Source organism: Ursus americanus, chromosome 17, assembly GCF_024610735.1.
Source record: "Ursus americanus isolate L20-20 chromosome 17, mUrsAme1.1.p, whole genome shotgun sequence".
Classification (NCBI taxonomy): Eukaryota; Metazoa; Chordata; class Mammalia; order Carnivora; family Ursidae; genus Ursus; species Ursus americanus.
This window is the reverse complement of record NC_142143.1, coordinates 2,815,358-2,827,987: the sequence shown is the minus strand read 5'-3', so window position 1 is coordinate 2,827,987 and position 12,630 is coordinate 2,815,358. Positions and strand designations below refer to the sequence as shown.

Genomic DNA, 12,630 nt, shown 5'->3' with positions numbered 1-12,630 from the left:
AGGGCAGAGCTGGCACGGACATCACAGGAGCCCCCTGCAGACGAGAGCGCTGCTGTGTGCCCGGTGACATCAAGGAGGAGGGTCCCAAGAGGAATGACGCTGGAGCTGAGAAGCTCTGTGGGCTCAGGGCACTTGGGCTTTTAGACATTGATTCTTTTGAGGATGTGATGACTCCTGTGGGAGTTTCTAGGAGTTTGGTGAGGCTTGTAATATGGATCCTCAGTGATCACAGTCTTCAAGTTTAAGGACATTGTGAACTGTTTGGCCCACCCCTTCCCTGTCCACTGCATAGTGCAGATCTCCTTCCCAGCCTCCGTGAACCCCTTAGGGGGCGGTGCCCATCTCCCTGGGCTGCACACAGCAGACACCCTACGTTCGTACTGGTCCTCTTCCCACCACCTGCTTCTTCCTCAGAGGTGGTGAGGGCAGGTTTGTGCACAAGAGCAGAGAGAAGTGGCCTCCTCCGGTCTGCTGGGCGCTGAGCCGTGTGGCCCCAACCCACGACCAACCCTGACTGAGCACCGTGGCGCCCAAGAATGTGGCCTGGTCCTGCTGACTTTGTGGGGAGTGTAGTCTGCTGGCTTTGTCAGGTGCTGCCTCTAGCATGACCGTGCAAAGCCATTGTACCTCTCTGTTCAGGCTTCTCGCCTGTGAAATGGGTATGTTTCTCTAAGCTTGTTGGATTAAGTGAGAAAACGGTGGGGGGCACCGAGCAGGCACTCTGTAGACCCCCCGAGATCAGCATCGGCAGAGGTGGTGTGGGTGGCGCGCGCATAGCCCGGTCCTGGCTGTGCGGGACACGGAAGGACTGGAGGGGTCGGTCGTCCAGGCCCCTCTGGGTTGTCCTCACTGGGTCCCTGTGGCCCCGGGCTGGGAGTGGGTCTGCCGCTCAGCTGCAGATGGGAGAGGAGGAGCGGCCAGCAGTCAGAACTGCGCTCACCTCATAATTTCTAAAGTCGATAAACATCCAGCAAGTTTTCTGGGTATCGGCAAACCGGTTCCAGAGTGCCTGCGGAGCACAAGACCCAAAAGAGCCAACACAGTATCGAAGAAAACACAGTTGGAGGATGGACACTCCCGGGCATCAGGACCTCCTGCAGGACGGGTGGTGTTGCCAGAAGAAGAGACAGATAGCAGAACAGAAGCGAGAGCACGGAGATAGACCCGCTGACCTTGACAAAGGAGCAGAGACACACAACGGAGCCGGGACAGGCTCTTCAGCAAAGGGCGCTGGGACACCTGGGCATCCCGTGCGAAACAGCGAATCCAGACACAGACCTTAGGGCCTTCCCGAAAATCAGCTCAAAACGGGTCATAGACCTACATGTCAAGTGCGAAACTTGACGTAAAACCCCTGGAAGTAGATCACGGAGGGAAAACCTAGGTGACCTTGGGTTTGGTGATGTCGTTTTAGACACAAAGCCAAAGGCCTGGTCTGTGAGGGAACGAATGGGTAAGCTGGATGCATTACACCTAGAACCTTCTGCTCTGTGGAAGACACGGTCTCAAGAGTGAGAAGACAAGGCGCAGACTGGGAGAAAACCATCACAAAACCTCTCTGCCTCAGGACCGCTGTCCTAGGTACACGAGGACTCTTAACGACTCTGTGATAAGAAAGCAAACAACCCAATTAAAAATGGGCAAAAGATCTGTACAGACACCTTATTAAAGACGTGTACACGTGGCAAGACCCACGACAAGATGCCCCACGTCGTGTGTCATCAGGGAAATGCAGAGTCAAACAGCGAGATGCACACCCGTGAGAAAGGCTAACGTCTGGAACGCCCACAGCACCCAGTGCTGGCGAGGACGCACGATAGCCGGAACGTGCACCCATGGCTGGTGGGCCCGCAGAAGGGTGCAGCCGCTGTGGGGCCGGGGGCTTCTTCCAAAGGTAGACATACTCTTAACCATATGACCCAACGCTTGCTGTCCGTGGTCTTGACCCAACGGAGTAGAAAATTGATGTCCACGCAGAAACCTACAGGTGAGTGTTCATTCATAATTTTCCAAACCTTGGAGCCCAGCGAGGTGGCCTTCTGGAGGTGATGGATAAACGAGCCGCGGTCTGTCCCCACAGCGGGGTAGTGTTAAGCCCTAGAAAGCAGGGAGCTACCAAGCCCTGAAGACAGATGAGGAACCTTAATGCACATCGGTCAGGGAAAGAGGCCAGTGGGAAAGGCCACATGCTGTAAGACTCCAGCTCTGCGACATCTGGGAGAGGCGAACCGAGCCGACAGTGAAGGGACCCGTGGGCGCAGCGGGGAGGGGCAGGGAAGGATGAGCAGACGGAGCCCAGAGGGTGTTCAGGGCAGTGAAACTTCTCTGTCTGGGGTTACAGTGGTGGCCACGCGTCATCACACATCTGTCCAAGCCCAGAGAGGGTCCTGAGGTCAGACCGCGGACTCTGGGGGATTGTGACGTGTCGATTCAGCTTCACCAGTTATAACAGATGCACCGTCTGCCGGGGGAGTAGAGGGTAAGTGGGCACTCTCTGTACTTTTTGCTCAGTTTTACTGTGAACCCAAAAGTGCTCTTAAAGTATTTTTTTTAAGTAGATAAACGTGGCCCAGGACTCACTCTGCACTCCGGTCTCTCATCCGTGAGCATACCCAGCTTCGTGTGCAGTGTGTCCAGTGGGCACCGGAGCCTTCTCTGTCCACTTCAGTCAGGGGGTGTCTGCGAGGGCTCCCTGTGCCTCGGTCCCCCTGCACCTGCGGTACTGGTGCCTCCTTGCTCCTTGGCCTGCCCATCGGTGGCTCCCGTATGTACTCAGCTGTACTGCTGACCTCCAGGTCCCTAGTCCAGCACCCCAGCCTCCACCAGCCTTGCAGCCTCCTTGCCTCCCTCGCCTGAGGGGGCCCTTCCCTCCTAGCTCACTGAGTCAGCCCCCAGCCAGCTTAGGGTGCTGTGTGCCATCTGCACAGCCCCTGAATCCACGTGGGTCCAGGACACAGGAGACCCATTGGTGGGAGGACTTCGGTGACAGTGGTGGCTATGTGACACATGTCAGGGATGACACAGTCACTGCAGAGTCCCTCCCCTTCTGTCGTCTTCTGTTAGACCTGCTATGCCCGGTGAGGCAGATAACCTGTCCTCCCCAATTTCATGCTGCAGGAAATGGGGCCCAGGATGGAGGATCCCCCAGGGTGACACTGTGTAGAGGCATCCCCAGGGGTTGACCCAGGACTGGCTTGCCGGGTGCACACCGTGGGGGTCGGTGCACGTCCCACAGCCTCGGTCAGGAGCAGTGCAGTCGGGCAGAGATCCCGGTTTCTTTCACACTGATTCCTCACCTGGAGCCAGTTTTGGGGACCTGCAGCCTCATGGTGCTGTCACCTGAACCCGTTCTGTGACGTGTGCTGTGCTCACGTGCTGGTGGCTCCTGGCACACGGTCCGTGGCTCCCAGCAGGAGGCGGGTCAGCAGCCCCCGGCGTGCGCCAGCCCAAGAGCCGGCCTTGGTGGAGCTGGGCCGCACCTCGCGGCCTCCCTCCTGGCCTCCCAGACTGCGGGGAAGTCAGTGTGAGAACACGCCCCTGAACAGGTGGGGAAACTTCACAGCTTTTATGAAGCATTACAAGGAAAATACCGTTTTGTCAGTGAACCTGTGAAATCCGCTCTGCTGCGTCGTCCCACCTGTTCCGACACGGTCTTGGGCAGCGCGGGGTGCCGCTGTGGGTGTGCGGGGCCCTGGCTGGAGGCCCTGCTCCCTGGTGGGGCGGAAGCCTGTGTCTCAGCTGTAGCCTGGGGCTGAGGACGTAGCGGGGGTGCCTTCGCATTGCTCCCAGTTAAGCGCGGGCCGGGGGGTGGGGGGCGTAAGGGGAGGGCAGAGCCAGCGCAGCGGGGGACGCTCAGTTGGAGATGCCTTTAGACGGCACGTGGAGGCCAGGGGCACACAGGTGCACAGGCAACCATCAGACACACAGGGCCAGAGTTCAGGTGTGTCATGATGAGGTCAGAGACGACCAGTGACCTTGGCCCCAGAGGACATCCCCTGGGGAGGGCTGCAGGGGCGGAGAAGGCCAGGCAGAGAGAGGTGTCACCAAGGAGACTGGAAGGGTAGCCAGGCAATTGGAGGGGGGCTTCAGGCAAGGTGGGGCCGGGCCGGGGGGGGGGGCCTTTAGGAAGTGGGGTGGATCAACAGGGAGGACTGGCCCTGGGAAGTCATTGGAGCTGGTGGGCAGGACCAGTGTGCGAGCTCTGGAGGGGCTGCCCTGTTCCCCCCATGCCTTGGTCTCTAGCTGCTGCTGGCCTGTGTGGACAGCACCCCCAGAGCAGTGGGGTGGGTTCAGCCTGCAGCCCGCTGGATGGAAGTGGCCATGCTGCTCAGACTCTGGTCCCTAGCCTCCGGCCCGCAGCAGCCATGAGCCCTCCCTTCCTGTGCCCTTGCCGTCTCTCCTGAGCTTTTGCCCAGGTAGCGCCGGGCACTGCCTCCAGCCTCCCGCACCTTTGCGAAAGTGCCCTCCCTGTCACTTTGTAGCTGGACGCATGGGACGGGGCCTCCCTCCTGTATGTGGGCATCCTTCCCGACCCAGCCCTTCTTGAGGACACCTCGGTGGACAGCGTCTCTCCATGCCCTGTCTGTGCTTGGCTGCCCGGCCCCACGTCCCGCAAAGCAGAAGGGTCTTCACGGGAGGAAGCCGGCTCTGATTGCCGTGCCAGGATTTAGAATACTCTCTGTGTGCCGACGAGATGTCCCTCAGCGTGTGCAGAGACATGAAGGGGAACGGCTAGCTGACTCACGCCAAGCCTGTGTTTTTAGGACCCAAAGGTGTTTTTCTGTTTAGCATTCCTCTTTTGGAAAAGAAATACGAAATTAATTACAAGGACAGTGTACGTCGCTGAGCCCTCAGAGGCCCTCAGATCACTCTCTCACAGTGTCACCTTCCATTCTCCACCTTCGGAGCACTGTCGCCTGTGGGTTGGCTGGCCTGGCCGCTGGCTGTCCGTCCCAGCCGACTGTCAGCAGCCTTCTATTTTTAGCCGTGGTTTGTTCCAGAACTTGAGATGATTTTCAAACTAATAACTGGATTGTCAAAGAAATCAGCGGCCGTCGGATGGTCTGGGAGGGAGCGCGGAGGGGGAAGCAGCCTCAGATGGCTGGACACCAGGGGCTGCCCAGCACTTGCCCCTCCCGGAGGGCGTGAGGGCCAGCGCGCCTCCCCGGGACTGTGCGGACACCACAGCAGAGCCGCTGTGCTGGAGTGAGCAGGGAGTCTCCCTTCTTGGGCTGGGTCAGCGTCTGCGGGGGACGCAGGAGTGGACTTGGTGGGTCAGACGCCATCCCCGGGTGAAGCGTCCTCTGGGCCAGGTAGGCCGCACGCCGGCAGAGTTCTGACAGGAGCGGACACGAGAGAACCACGCAGGAGAGGAACGACTCCATCCCAGACAGGGTGGCCAGACGTGGCCCAACTTGCACACTCACCCTGCCGGCCCCACCCTGTCCTCTTCCCCCACCCCGGGGGTGCCCGCGAGGCCCCGCCGGCAGCTTCCGAAATCTGTTAGAATTCTCCCGGAGCCGACAGCGCTGCTAGCAGACCCTTCTGGTATAATTTAATCTTGGCTACTTTTTTATTTTCCATTTTACATGTGTACTTACCAAGAGCAGGTATTTTATGTTGAATGTGGATTCAAACCCCAGCAGTTCCTGCGCAGCCAGGAATACAAATGACCTGTCCCTCTGCCGGCCTTCGGGGCCATGGCTTTGGGTTGGGACTGTGACCCTCGACCCCGCCCTGCATGGTGCATGGAAACTGGTCTGGGTGTGCCGATGGACCGATAGCTGAGGTGCTGCCCGCGGGCCAGCCGGAGCGGAGCGGCCCCCAGCACTGTGCTCGCCGAGGGTGTATGTCAGCACCGGGAGGGCGCACGCGCTGTTCCAGCTTCAGCTGGGACTAGCATGGTGGCCAGCGCCCGCGTGCCAGGCATCAGGCCATGCGTGCGTGCGCCGTCTCCTCCGTCCTCAGCACAGCCCTGTAGGCGCCGCTCCCGTCGCCGCCGAGGGGTGTCGGTAGCGCGCGGGGCCCCGGGTGTGGGTGGGGTGATGCGGAAGCCACGGGCGCCTTCCTGCAGCATCTGCTCTGCCTCCAGCTCAGCTCCGAGCCACCGGCCCTCCGACCCTCCCAGCCCGGGGGCAGCCGCTGTCACGGTCCCCGTCTCACAGACGAGGCCCTCAGCTCCCGGGGGCTGGCCGCCTGTGCTGTGGCCTCACCCACCCGGGTCCTGGCGCCGGGTGTCCCACCTGCCAGCACCTCGGTCTCCTCCCCTGAAAGGCGGGCTGGGAGGTGCCAGAGGCCCATCCCCCAGGAGCCCGGTGCTGCTGCCCTGCGCCCCCGACCCCCAGGCGGCACTGGGGGCCTGCCCTGCAGACGGCCGCGCGCCTGAGCCATTAGGTTTTCTAGCCGGGCTGCACAAATCGAACGTCAGAATGTGGACGGAAAAGTGAATTAAACCAATTAGCCCTGCTACCTGACTTGTGTGTCAGCGAGTGACTCCTGTTTCTTCCTTCTTGGTTAAGGGGAGGAAATAATAAGAGTCGGCAAATGGGCCCTTTTAGCCCCGTCGTGATTAATTTACTCATCTCTGCGAGTTGGCAATTTGTAAACCCCGTACTTGAGCAGCTTTTGAGCCAACCTCTGTGCTCAGTGCCACATGGGGAGCAGGCGTTGGGCTCTGCCACGGGGCGCTCCTGCCCTTCCTGCCGCCTGTGGGAGCCTTCCGGTATGTTCTCTCTGCCAGGGGGTCCCGAGCAGGGAGGCCCTGGTGTGCGCCGTCTGCCACCAGGCCGCCCAGGTGGGAGCAGCGCCCTCTGATGCAGTGTCACCCCTGCCACGTGGAAGCCTCACGAAGTGGAAAAAAACCAGGTGAGATGAACGAATATTGTATTTAACCCAGAAATCTGAAATACTGCCTTTCAACCTGTAATCTGGGGTTCGCCCTCCCTGTCACGCACCCCGCAGGGGCTCTGTGGTGGCCAGGCACACGGGAGGCCCGGCCATGACTCTGCTCAGGACCACATGTCATCTGCTTCGTGGTCAGTGACCTGTCACCGGATACACACCTCTGCTCACGCTGGCACAGGTGTGCCTGCAGCCCGGGCCCCTGGGGCCAGAGCTGCTGGCTTGTGCTGCGTTGTGCCCACGGTGCGCAGCCACGGCCGTCACCCAGCCACGGCTCGGTGTGTGGTCACGAGCCAACAGATAGATGGACGCATGAGGTCAGGAGCGTTTGCCCTCCCTGGGTTCTCATCTGTGCCTCTGTCTCCCGCTCACCCTGCCTGCGGTGCTGACCACACCACCTCCTGTCCTCTGCAGACAGACCTACTTCAGGTCGCCCAGGGGAGTGCCAGACACCTTCCCTGGGACGGAGGTGTGCTCTTGGGCCTGGAGCCCAGGGCCTGGGGCCTGCATGGCGAGGTTAGGGAGGCCATGAGGCTCGCACAGCAGCAACCAGTGGTCTGGTGTGACCCCAGATGCAGCCGTGTGACGCTGCTTGGTGGTGGGTGCTCCGGGCACAGAGGCAGAATGATGGCGGGGCCTTTCCTTTGACTCTCCTTGCAGCTCACGCACAGTCAGACCTTTGGGAGTATTTTGAGTTAAATACGGTTCATTTTGTGTCTGACATTAGAACTTGAAGATCCGGGCCAAAGAGGCTAAAAAGCAGCGTCCTCTTGGGTTCGCCGGCAGCCTCGGTGCCACCGCAGGGCCTCGGGCGCTCGCTGGGTGGGGACCCCCGTCCACACCTGCGGGTTCACACCCCGTACCTGCTGCAGGCCGTCATGCCCCTCTGGGTGGACTGTCCACTAGGAGTTTGATTTCTTATTGAACTTGTCTGCGCAGCTGTCTGTTTCCCATGGGTGATCATTTATTCATCGGAAATGATGCTTCTGCTGCTCCGACGGTCACTTTGGCCACTAACAGTAGCTGTGATAGCAATGACTGAATCCTGGTCATGATGGAGTAACAGTGACTGGGGACGAGCAGCGGCGGGGCACGTGCACTTTGCACGTGGTGACAACTCAGTGAGGGAGGGAGAGACAGTCTTGTCTCTGTTTACAGATGAGGAAACTGAGGTACGGCACTAGGAGGCTTGCCCAGGGTCCCGTGACCAACCGAGGCAGGACTGGGATTTGAGCCCTGGGGGTTTAGCAGCATTTAAAAGTCTGCAGACCTCTTCGCTGACTCTCTGGGCTGCCAAACAGACTTGTCACTGACTGCCACCACGTGCCGGACGTTTTGCTGCAGGGACGCAGGGATGCGTGGCCTGTAGATGTCACAGAGGGAACAGATCACCCCGTGACAGAGGGCCGTGTGGTTGTGGTGGCAGTGGGGCCGGGGCTTGGACCCAAGTCCTCTGACGGCTGCGCTGTGGCTCGCTGCTCCCCCCTGCCCCAACTGCTGCCCACGCTCCCAGGAGCCTCTGCAAGGGGCCAACCAGACAGACAGCTCGGCTCATGGGAGGGGACCCCTGCCCACTGCACCGGAGCCCAAGGATACTGGTGTGTCCCCACTTTGTCCTTCGTGGGAGAGCGCACATGCACGGAGACAATCCTGCTTCGTACGTCCCGGCGTCCTTCATCTGACTGGAAAAATACAGCCCTTCTGGTGAGAAGCATCCAAAGCCAAAACACTGTTTGATCTTTAACATTAGAAGGCTCCTCTTGGAGCCGACCCAGAGGCAAGCGTCTGCAGCCGCAGTTTTCCATCTAGAAGATGCCCGGCACGGCAGTGTTCGTGGTGAGCTGCTGACCTTCACGCCAAGCCCACTGTGCCTCCCTGGGGGACGGCCTGCTCAGAGGGAGGACTGCCTCCCACCTAACTCTCGGGATGGACTGTCTGCGTGCTGAGTGCAGTCCCAGCCGCACATCGTTCCTAGAGACAGGACGGCATGTCCTGCCTGTCCCTGCGACGTGGGCTTCGGCATGGGTGCCGGCAGCTTCCCGGAGCTCCCTGGAGGATTCTGACTCGTGTACGGGGCTCAGAGCTGCAGGCCTCCAGCCGTGCAGGCGGGGCAGGTCCTACTGCTTATGGTCGTCATGACAGTTCGTGTCACCGTGGACAGTGTGGTCGTGGACTGGTGGTGAGCGGCAGGTGTGGGAACCAGACGCACTCTTGCTGCGGCTCTGCCGACGTGGAGCAGGGTGGGAAGAGCGTTGCAGGGACCCGACTCGTCTGACTTCTTACATCAGTGTCCTGGGCAGACCATCCTCTACTTTCTGTGTCTGCTGACGGGGCAGAGTGCTACTTGTACACCTCAGTATCCCTCTGGGTTTGCGGGACTGGGCTGTGGATGGGGCCCCTACTCGGCCCCTCTGCCCCACCATTGCTCCGCAGGCAGACCCGTCCCTCCATCCCTGGGAGGGGCGGACCCCCTGTGATGGGATGCGGTGACAGCTTCATGAGCGATGGCCTTCTACACCCTGATGTGGGCAATGCAAAACAGCTCATGGCTAATCGCCGGGCCGTGGTTCCCACATCGGAGACGCCTCTGCCCAGTGCATAAATAAGACAGGCCCTTTTAAAAAAGAAATCTGTATTTAAGGACGCATTTGGCTGTGTTCTTTGCCTCCCGTAAAGGTCACCAGGATAGATTTTTCCTTCTTTAGCATTGCAGGCTGTGAAGCGCTGGGCATTTCTATTCTCCCTCCATCCAGTGAACCTGGGGGACTAAATTAGATTCTGAAATTGAGTGTGCAGGGGAGTCGGTGAGTTACCGTAATGGGAGGGTATTGCTTCTCACCTTGCAAGTAGCGAGGTCGTGATAATATGAAGCGAAGTGGATTAAAAATAAAACCAAAGGTATTTATTTACGACCTGCTCAGAATTGGACTGGCGTCCGTGTAAGTTGCGTCTAATGGTGAAAGACAGCAGATTGATGTTGGTCTGTCCCTGGGGACATTCTGCCAGTGAAATTTGCTCCGCGAATTCAATTTAAAGGCCCCCAGAAAGTATCCAAAATGCAAAAGGAAATGGGGTTGAGGAAGGGATAAAGCAGCCGTGGTGAGCGACAGCGGAGAACAGTCCCGGTGTGCGTCTCGGGGTGGGGGAGGGCTCTGCACGGCTCACGGACCTGAGGTGCTGCGTCGCTCCACACCAGGCCCTGGCCGCCCCTGCTGGGAACTGGGACCCCATTCTGCAGATGAGGAGCCTGAGGCTGCGAGGCGGTCAGTGGCTGGCCCGGCTCTGCAGCCAGATGGCAGCGCAACTGGGGTCTGAGCCCAGACCTGCTGCAGAGTCCCTGGCCCGGATGCTCCCTATAGCTCTGCAGGACGGCGCAGCCACCCCAACCTCCAGATCAAGGGCGTGGGGCTCGGAGAGGAGGGTCTGTTGAGGGCCGGACTGGGATGTGAATGTGTCACCTGCCCCCCTCGGCAACCCCTGCTCATGCCCCCCCATCCCAGCCTTGCAGGGACAGGAGGCTCGGTGGATGATGGCGCCTGTGAGAGTCTCCCCGAGCTGCCCCTTTCCAGGCAGGCCGGGTGGGGCAGCCCCAGTCTGATGCCCTGCCTGTCACCTGTCCCCTGCTGGGACCCTCGGAGGGGCAGCACTGGTGCCCTGAAACCCCAGCCACCCTTCAGGCTTACTCAGATTAGGTTCTGGGTGGGATGGGCAGGCGGTGGGGAAGGCCCTGGGAGCCCAGTTCTCCAGAACCAGAGCCAGCCGGGCTATCTGTTCAGTGTTGGCACGGTCCCCATGTGTCCTCCTCTGAGACTCCTAGCCCAGGAAGCCGGCCTGGCCACACAGTCCTCCCCTCTCCTGCCGAAGCCCTCTGGGTGCTGGGGCCTGTGCTCCCCGAAACCCACCCCACCCTTGGTGGTGCCGCTGCTTGCTCTGGACGAGGGCCGTGGTCCCTTAGAAGAGCTGGTCAGTGTGCAGGGCCCTGGTCATGTTTTTCCTTTCCAGCACTTTTTTCAGTATCCCTCTCTCTGGTTTCTAAACCGTGAGCTCTCAAGACAGTTCCTGTGTCCTGTGGGGGGCCGAGCTCGGTGCCCAGCCCAGCGAGCTGACACGTGGCCCACCGTGGGTCTGGGTGGGCTGGGGTCAGCTGAGGGTCTCCAGCCTGGTCTTCCTTGGAAACACTGAGTGTGGAGTGTGGGGCAGTGACAGGGGCTGCCTGGCATGTCCCTGCCCCCCCCAGCATGTGCCCACCTCGTGCGTGCCTGCGCCCAATGCACCCAGTGTCCCTGCTGAAGGAGCTGGTGCCGGAAGAGTGTCACCAGGTGCACCGAATCTGCATCTGAGGCCAGCCCGGGCTGGGCTGGTTGGGGCGCTCTCCTGGTGGATCCCACAGAGCCCCAGGGTGAGTGGGAGGCAGGGGAGCAGAGGCTCTCGGTCTGCGGCTGTGCGCCTGCAGCCAGGCCCCACCAGACCAGTGCCTAGCCCCTCCCTGGAGCCCCCGGCAGCCGGCTCGGTGAGGTTGTGATGTGGGCGGCACTGCCTCAGCCTCCCAGCAGCGTCGCCCGGAAGTGTGCAGAGCCATGCGAGGGGCTTTCTCCTGGCTGCGGGGCTTGGGGTCCAGAGGGGAGGGGACACAATTCATGGGATCCGGAGGCTGCAGAGCCCGCTCTGGCTCACCCCCACTGCTGGCCAGTCCCCACCATGGGGAGCCCCTGGTCTGCAGCCCCCTGCCCCGCGGCTGGTCACCTGCTCTGACCCGGGCTTGTCTCTCTTCCCCCAGGAGCTGCTGCTCTTCCTTCAGAACCTGCCCACAGCCCAGTGGGGCAATGAGGACGTCAGCCTGCTGCTGGCTGAGGCCTACCGCCTGAAGTTTGCCTTCGCGGACGCCCCCAATCACTACAAGAAATGAGCTGGGGCCAGCGCAGCAGGCCTCACCCTGCCCCGGGGCCGCACCCCCACCCCGCCGGGGGCTGCAGGCCCGTGGCCGAGGAGAGGCCCTGCTGCCGCAGCCCTGCCCTCCGGGGAGCTGGTCAGGACCTGGCATCAGACAAGGGCCTGGGCCTGGCTGGGGGGTGGGGGGCGCCTCTGTTTCCTAAGATACCAAAGAGAGCCGGGGGAGGGTCTTGGCCCTTCAGGGGGCCAGGGGTGGGTGGCCATCTCCCTACCCTGTCCCTGGAGGGTCCTTGCCAAATGCCCGCCTCCTGGAGCCCCAGGGCACAGCAGCTGGAGAGCCAGACCCTCTGGGAGAGGCCTGCGGTCCAGCGCCAGGGGCAGAAGGAGGCGGTAGTCATCTCATACGTGCTTTGAAATGCAAAAATCCTACTCTGTTGCGTGAAAGAGAATAAAACATAGACAAAATAAGAAGTGCAATGTTGCCCTCACCTGCGAAGTCTCCATCCCACAGGGCTTCTCGAAGTTGGCCTTATTCCTGTAACTGCCCGTCCCTTGGGCTTTAGTGTGTCCCTTCTCTCTTGCTCTAAACGGGACTGGAGACCACTCTGTGCGTTGGCTGTGCGGCTGTCGAGCTCTGCCTACAGCAGGCTGGGAGCAGGGCGAGGAGCAGAATGGCCCTGCTTTGCATCTCCAGCCTCTTGAAAGAGAGGACTCAGCCCCCGCTGGCCCGCGTGCTGTTCTGCTGGGTGGGGGCGGGCTCGGGCCCTGCAGCCCTGGGGACATGCCGCACAGGCAGCCGCCGAGGACGTCGCTCCCTGCGCCGGGCCATTGGGACAGCTG

At 60.8% G+C, this 12,630-nt stretch overlaps 1 protein-coding gene across 2 annotated transcripts in view; it reads left to right on the top strand.

Annotated features, from left to right (window-relative positions):
• TBC1D22A (TBC1 domain family member 22A) overlaps positions 1–12,261 on the top strand; it is a 316,479-nt gene extending 304,218 nt beyond the window's left edge. Inside the window, exon 13 of one of the 2 annotated variants that reach the window (XM_045779679.2) lies at positions 11,678–12,261. In XM_045779679.2, the coding sequence (XP_045635635.1) occupies positions 11,678–11,806 (129 nt within the window). In that variant the 3' untranslated portion in view covers positions 11,807–12,261. Of the gene's footprint in view, positions 1–6,739; positions 6,884–11,677 lie in introns of those variants that run through there. The other variant, XM_045779681.2, reaches the window with a different exon arrangement.
• The last annotated feature ends 369 nt before the right edge of the window (positions 12,262–12,630 follow it).